General features: G+C 41.7%; 1 protein-coding gene across 1 annotated transcript; it reads right to left on the reverse strand.

Moving 5' to 3' along the window:
* Positions 1–2,257: 2,257 nt before the first annotated feature.
* On the reverse strand, positions 2,258–5,827 carry LOC119417610 (homeobox protein Hox-C10a-like). The gene is given in 3 exon segments (XM_037684855.1): positions 2,258–3,215; positions 4,952–5,701; positions 5,704–5,827. Coding segments are annotated over 3 exon segments (1,152 nt in total). The 3' UTR covers positions 2,258–2,937.
* Between the last annotated feature and the right edge of the window lie 2,178 nt (positions 5,828–8,005).

Here is an 8,005-nt window from a genome sequence, read left to right on the forward strand (position 1 = left end):
ATATAATGTGCTTGAAATTAGCCTCAACACAAACTGTGTTTAAAATGTTTAAAATAAGTAAAACACAAACGCCCTCCTGAATCTGTTTAATATTCCTCATATGATGATGATTAAGTTTGTTGTCCATCTGGTTTGCCCACAGTCCGATAAGCCACACTCCTTTCCTACTGTATCTCTCTAAAATATTTGGAAATAGCTGAAGGGGAAGCAGAAAAGCCGTTAGCATATTTGCCTCATGTCTGATCATGCCGGTGTCAGTAACCCAGCTGTCCTAAGTTAGTGTCTGTCTGGCAGCTTGGGCTCTTGCAGCCTCTGCTTGGAATAAATGACTTTATGTCTATATGGTTTTAGGGTGACTGTGTGCAGCTCTCCGGGCTGTTTCCAGTGCTGTAAAGTCTTTTGATGCATTCCCAGAGTGACGCAGAGAGACTCATTCACTGCGAGCTGAATGAAAATGACTTTGGATTCCAGACTGTCTCTTCCTGTGGTACTGATCCCAAAAGGTGGAGGCTGAGGGGGGGAAATGGGGGACACGGAGGCCAGAACAAACCGTAAGTCTAAGATGCAAACTATCAAGAGCAAATTTATACTGAAGAATCAGGCGCAGTTTATATGATCCGAATCATCAAAAAAAAAAAAAAAAAAAAAAACTGGCGCAACATTGTAATTTCACATTGTTCATAAGAAACCATAAATAAAGTTTTGCTTCAATTAAAGGCTGCGCTTTCAGTGACACGGAATAAATGAAGCCTAATTACTAAATATGCGCTTAGATTCAATAAAATGCTACGCATGGAAGCTTCTAGTTGAAAAAAAAAAAAAACAATTCAGCATGTCTTCTCGCGAATGATAAAACATACTTTATTGGCTGAGAATAATTATTAAAATGAAACGTTCTGCTTCAAAAGATTCAAGAGAAAAAACACACAAAGAACGATTTAATTATAGCATAAGCAATAATAATAATACATCGTATTTAAAGTAAAAACAAGTGACATTAATTGAAATATTGCTGCAATTTCTGAGTTTTCAACATTTTTGTGACAATGGTCGCAGTCCACTGCAAACCACAGATTTTAATAATTGGGATGAATTTCTAAAAATAAAAAACAGCCAGAAAAACAAAAACAACAATAAAGTTATGATTTTTTTTTCTATTCAAGCTCCAAATAAGAAGAAGACTCAAAAGGTGACCTGCATGCAGCTTCCATGTTTCATCATCAAGCAGCAGAGAGGAACCCGGAGCCGAGCCTGACGCAACACATCACAATCTCAAACTTTACCCCTGCGTGTTTACAACCCATTCTCTCTGTGAGAGCTTCACAAGCTTTTACAGCCCACCACAAAAGAAAGAGAGAAAAAAATAACAGCAAAGAAAGAAAACTTCTTTCCCCGTCCAGGCTGCTCAGTTCATTTACAATGCCATTTCCGGGAGTATAGGGGGGTAATTCAGCGGAAATTGTGCCCTTGATGAAGACGAACTGACGTAATCAAGGCAGTTTCTTGTTGCCGAGTCAGGAAGCCAACCCCAACAACATGAAACTACCTAAACCACGCTTCAGCTTCGCGCAACAGGGAAGAAACATCCATTGCAAGAAGACAGCAAGCAAAATCCACAAGTGCGGATTAATATTCCAGCAGAAAGAGAGGGAAGAGGCGAGTACCAACACAACTCAGCTGCAGCCAAGCCAACTTTTATACACCCGCACGCCGTGGATGGTTTACGCATGAAAACATCACCAGGGTCATTGTTGCTCGTTTAAATCCAAAAATATCCGCTCAGCAACTCCACCTGATCCAAAACCATCTCTTTTAGGATTCAGAAAGAAAGTGAAAACAGCAATCAACAGCATGCTCATGTCAGATTATTTATGCCAAACAACTTTATATAAACTATTGACAGGGGCAGGCATGCACGCTGCATGCCGCACGAGCTGTCAAAGCGAGCTCCCCACCTCCCCACCCCCCGCCACCATGACAGCTGCTCCAAAAAAAACACAAAACAATCACTCCTACCTTTGCTGGTCTCCTGCAGACCTGTGCCAGTTCTTATCCACGTGCTTGGATGTTGGGATTATTGTCCCTTCTGGTTTGTATCCACCATCTTTGCTCATCTCGCTGCTCCCATGAAGCTGCTCTATCCCCGGAGGGGGGGTTGATGGTGGAGGCGGCCGCTCCCAGCCGGCTGCCTCGGCTTCCTCCTGCACATTGCGGGGCTCTGTTGTGTGGATCAGTCCTCCTCCACACACACACGCTCACACACACCTTTAAACGCATCTTTACTGCTGCAGCACATTATATTTGCAGATCATAAAATCCACCCCCACCGCTTTCCAGGGCGAACCTGACATTAGAATTTTATGACCTTGACTTACTGTGGTCACCTGGATAATATTTAAATCAACGTTATGGTCTCTCAATTCTATTAAAACCGCCGTGATCTCCTTCTCCCATCCGCAGTGTCTCTCCCCTCCCTCACATTTTCACCACCATAATGCCAGGGGAAGGACAAAGTTAGTACCTTTCCATTTTTCTCCTCCTTTTTTTTTTTTATTGTTTCGGACTTAATGTCATCCTGTGCATGCACATTACACAGCACGAAAATGTCACAGACACCAACGAAGAAGCAGCATATAAGTGGCAAAACATTAAGAACAGTTCAGTAAGAAGAGACTGCTTTCATGCCACCAGAGTTGTTTATAATCTAATTAAAACTGCTTTTTTTTCTTCTTTTCTTTTTTTGACGTGGTAGTAATATGTAAGACAAATTAAGTACACTTCAATATTTCAGTGCCGCTCCAAAAAGGGAAACTCAGTGTGCGCACATAAAGAGATAAATTTATGAATGATAATAGGATGCATTACAAAATGACGCATGCGTGTCTATCTACAACTCTCTGTGTAAGTGTGTGTGTGTGTGTGTCGCTAGAAATGTCTTCAGGAATAGTTGTAAACTGCACTCTGCTCCCTCTCCCGGCTCTCCCTGTTCAGCTTCTTGAGCTTCATGCGTCTGTTTTGGAACCAGATCTTGACCTGTCTGTCGGTCAGGTTGATACTCCGGCTGATCTCCAGGCGGCGCTCCCGAGACAGATACATGTTGAACAAGAACTCCTTCTCCAGCTCCAGAGTCTGGTGCTTCGTGTAGGGACAGCGCTTCTTCCTTCCACTTTTGGCTTTTAACCAGCTTCCCGTTGTCTTTTCCGCAGACGAGTCATCTGTGGAAGCACAAAACACGCACACAAACAGCAGTGAGGAAACGGGGCCAAATCCTTATTGGACAGAGATGTTGTAAAGCTTAACGAGCTCCACCAGTGCACGCCCATGTCTCTCATCACATTCAGTGCAGCAGCTTCTACCTGCTTGTGGACGCTTCCTCCCCAGTTTAACAAATGAACAACACCGCGCGTTCCGCCGATTAAAGTTGCTTTCCCCGCATGATGTACAACTATAATTAGATCAAATCAAGCTGCGGTGTGAAGCAGAACTACTTGTATTTTTGTTGGGCCTCAGACTCCCATAAAAATTTATTACCACCTTTGCATGCTGGAGATTTCAAAATGACTTTTTTGTTAAGTTAAACTCAAAACAAATTAAGCTTTCAGTCAAGGAGTACAATATAGATTAAAATAATGAAAAAGCAAAAACTAGTTAAATAAATTCATTTAATAAATGAGTAAATAATAGTTGAGTTCTTTTTTTTTGTAATTATCCAACAAAGACAGGAGGGGAACCATGCTATTGAGACGCACACAAACACACACACGCGCAGCCACGTTTGTTGCAGTGATTATCCTACTGTGAACACTCAGTGTGTGGCCTGCATTTAATAACTTGCAACCCATTTAATTCAGTGGGAGTGTAACACACACACATACACACACACATACACAAACACACAAACAAAAACGTTGCCTTGGACTATTTCCTTCCACTAAAAATGAAAAAATTTAATTGAACTATATATACTGCATATGCATTTATGTAAAAACATACTAATGATGTATGTATGTATATATATATATATATATATATATATATATATATATATATATATATACATATATACATGTATACATACATAAATCATTATTTATGTTTGTACATAAATGCATACACATGCATGCATATATACAACATGTTTATATTATTATATATCGTGAAAGTTAATAATTAATTAAAAATTTAATTATATACTTTTTTCATTGCGGGATTTATTGTACAAGAGCACATTTTGACTATAACATTTTTGATCGTGATGTTTTGTTTTGTAATAGAACAGTTTTTTTAAACACTTCGTTGATTTGTTTGTTTTTGTAATTCCTTCATAAACTGGTAATTCGAGTTCATATAAAAAATAAAATAAATAAAAACGCGCTCTTTTCACGCTGACAAAACCCTGCAATCCATAAAAACAATGCGGCCCTCCATTTCAGATAAATCTACTAGTTAAAATCGCCGAAGTAAACCTGTAAACAGGAGAATAACACTTTAAATGTTAGTCTGAAAAATGTGCATTCAAATGTTTTGAACAATCGAACAGCTCTGAAACAAAGTTGTCCAAACGGTTCCTTCTGAGGAGTAAATAACAACCAAGCGAGTGAGTCGGTGTTTTCTATGATACATAATTAGGTTTGTGCCTGAGTGCGCGCGCGTGTATGTGTGTGCATGAGTGTATATTTCTACGATAACTGCCCATCTCACGTGCTCACATGCTGGAACGACATAACAACCAGGAGCACCATCTGACCCCAGGCCCGTGTGACTGCTGACACAACATGCATGTGCACTAAACTTCTTTCATGCGCACGTGGACTAGTTTGGTGAGGCTGCAGTGAATGTCTGGTGGCGCATTTTCACACACAGGTAGAGGCTACGTGTGAATATGCGTGCACGTGTGTTAGGGAGGGGGGTGAGGGAGGAAGTGGGGGGGGGGGGGGGGCGCATGTTGTACCTTTTAATTCCCGGTCCGAGTTATCAGAGCAGCTGTCACTCTTGGCCTTCTCCTTCCTGCTCTCATCTGTTGTGGAAACCTCTCTCGCTGTTTCCTGCGCAGGTTTTCTGCAGCTCGCTGTCGTCGCTGCTGCTGAATCACCCGATGACGCCAGGTGGGTGAGGGAGAAGCCGGGGGGGATCTGCTGCTCGTCCTGCTGAGGCCTATCCCCGCCGTACACCTGGAAATAGCCGCTGGAGGAGGCGGGTGTTGGCTCGGGCCGACAGCTATTGTCTCCGAGCCGGATGTAGGTGGCCGACTCTGTTGTCTGCTTCCCCTTATTGCTGTCATCTGGATAGAGGCAACAAAACGCCTCCTCTTTGACGCTGCCCGCTGGAAACGAGCAGGGCTGTAAACACTGGGCAACAGGTTGCTGGACCCTGCAGCTTTTGGAGCCCGGGGTCCACGCGGCCAGCTGTGCGGACAGGTAAGGCGCGTCCTGGAAGCCGCTGAGCGAGACTCCGCCCGGAGAAGCCTCGTCTCGTTTGGAGAGGGAAGAAGCTGGTCCAACCTTCCCAATGTTTCTCATCACTGAATATCCGCACTCCGCAGCAGAGTGGAGGTACATTCCTGGGCTGCTGGCGTAGCCCTCAGCCCTGAAGGAAGATGATCCTCCCATCAAGGAATCCATCAGGAAGTTACTGGGCGATATGTTATTCGGACATGTCATATTTGCATTGGAACAAGCAGAGGGGGGGAGGGAATCACTTCCCCGCCGCTCTGATCTGCGGGCTTTCAGCGGGAGAATCAGGACAGTGGGATGCTGACATCTTTTGGAGGGGGGTGCACAAGAGGAATATCAGGAACATAACTGTGGGATGCTCGGAGACATGTCATGTGAGCTTCAGACCAATAGCGGCGTGGAAGTGGCCTTGATGCTCCAGACTGATGTGACGTCAGCGCGGTCAAGTTGGAGGAAGTGAGGGTTGTTTGGTGGAGCGCGAGCGCCACTTAGTGGCCGCGTGCCGCTTCAACCAGCAGGAGAACAAAGGATGGCTGCAGCGGCGGAGGAAGAGGAGTGGATTTCTTTCAAACACTCTCTGCTTGTAAACATTTGAAGTCATCTCATTTAATATTATTTAGCCACGGCGGTGGTTTTCTTTACACCCTGCAGGAGGCTGCTGGACATGCTGGATACGCTTTAGGGTGATTTTATTTCCACTCAATTCTTGTTTTTCTTTTTTTCTTTTTCCCACTTTGTTGCCATGTAAGCTACAGCTGCTTCTGGCAATATGATTGTGTTCAAAACAGCAGAAAAATGGAAGGTTTCCAAATCAGATTTATACTCGAGCTGCTTAAAAACATATTTTGATGTGTGCAGAAGGAGGTTTAAAGGCTATGACCTCGGCCTTGAAGCTGATTAGTTACATTTTTCTTTGCAAAATTAAACAAAATTATGTTTGTTAATTGCCATCTTTGGTTACCGACACATTTGAGCATAATAAAATGCTTTCAAACAGCAACGACTTGTTTTGGGTGTTTAAGTTTAAACTCACCAGGTGTAGCACCATCTCACTGTTTTAATCCTTTAATTTAGTCAATTTAATGCGTCCACATACATTAAAGTGTAACTCGTGTCTTTTTTTAATTTTTATTTTATCTGCAACCAAAATAACGTCTTGCTTCATAAATAGCCTATTAAATATTTTAGTTATCAAATACACACGCCTGTATTAAGTTTAAGTTAAACATTTTCTTTTAAGTTTAATAATTTTAGTCTCAAACATCCTGTGGACCAGAAGATTTTAAGGATTTTTTTTTTTTTTTTTTTTTTTCGAATTGTGTCCTTTCGACTATTATCTGCATCACGTGAATTTATTTTTTATCATGGTGAAAATACAGTGTTGAATGCTCTGCAGATAATATTTTTAAGTTGCTGAAATCAGTTTATTATACAATTAAAAAAATAATAAAATCTGGTGCTGTCCAAAATGAAAAACACGCAAATGTATCTTTTTATTATTATAAATACAAATTGTTACAATAGTTGGAATCTTTGAAACAGAAAGCAACTTAGTGCCAGTATGATCGGGTCATGCAATGGAAATGATTGTGTTGTGTTCAGTTACTGTAAAAAAGAAAAGTCCAGATCTTTGGGGGTTTCGTGACAGATGAAGGGCTTTTGCTGCTTCAGGACATTCTTTCAGTGGAAATGGAGCCGCAGTGAAGTGAAGGGAAACAAACACTCCCTTTACTTTGCTGCTGAACGGATCCTGTGATATGAGACAGATGCTATATTTAGTTCACATTCAGTAAAAAAAAAAAAAAAAAAAAATCTTAACATTATTGGTTTATTTCCCTATAAATCTGAATCTGTTTAAAGCAGATTTTATATTTTATTATTATTATTATTCAGGGTTTAAAGCAGAAACATCTGGGTCAGGTCGGCCACAACTTTTCCTCCTCGTTCTGTTGAAGCGCGTGTTGCAAACAGTCGAGTAAATAACTGAGGTGTTTCCAACACAAAACTGCAAGCTGTAAAATAAAAACAAACTTGTCAGGAGCGCCATCACAGACTATGATGGCCTGCGTTTGGCCATGTTTTAAATCTCTGCTGGATCATCGCTGCTTTGTGTGTTTTCTCCTGTGATTTGTGCGTGTCGAGCCTGCAGCTCGTCCCTCAGTGTGTGTGTGCGTGTGTGTGGGTGTGTGTGACTGCAGTTCAGAATCATTTTCAAAGGCAAGGGCAACATGCACTCCTCTGATGTCGTCAGTTTCTGAACCGTTCTTGTTTATGCTGCTGCTGAATTTTAGTTTGTGCAACATTGAGAGTGAGAGGAATAAATCGACACAAGTGAGTGGTGTCTGTGTGGCCACATTCCATCCACCCCCATAATTATGAGGGAAATGCGACTGGTCATTGTTGTAGGATAAACATGTCGGGTTCTCACCATTACTCGAAAGTAAGTTAGAGATGCGTCAAACTCCTTTAAGAAGATTCTCATGTTAGTAAGTGTTGCCTGAAAGGACAATGAATGCAAATATTTGTTATTTTTGCTTGTTTTTTTTAATGCA

Source organism: Nematolebias whitei, chromosome 11 (genome assembly GCF_014905685.2).
Source record: "Nematolebias whitei isolate Nwh7 chromosome 11, NemWhi1, whole genome shotgun sequence".
Taxonomy (NCBI): domain Eukaryota; kingdom Metazoa; phylum Chordata; class Actinopteri; order Cyprinodontiformes; family Rivulidae; genus Nematolebias; species Nematolebias whitei.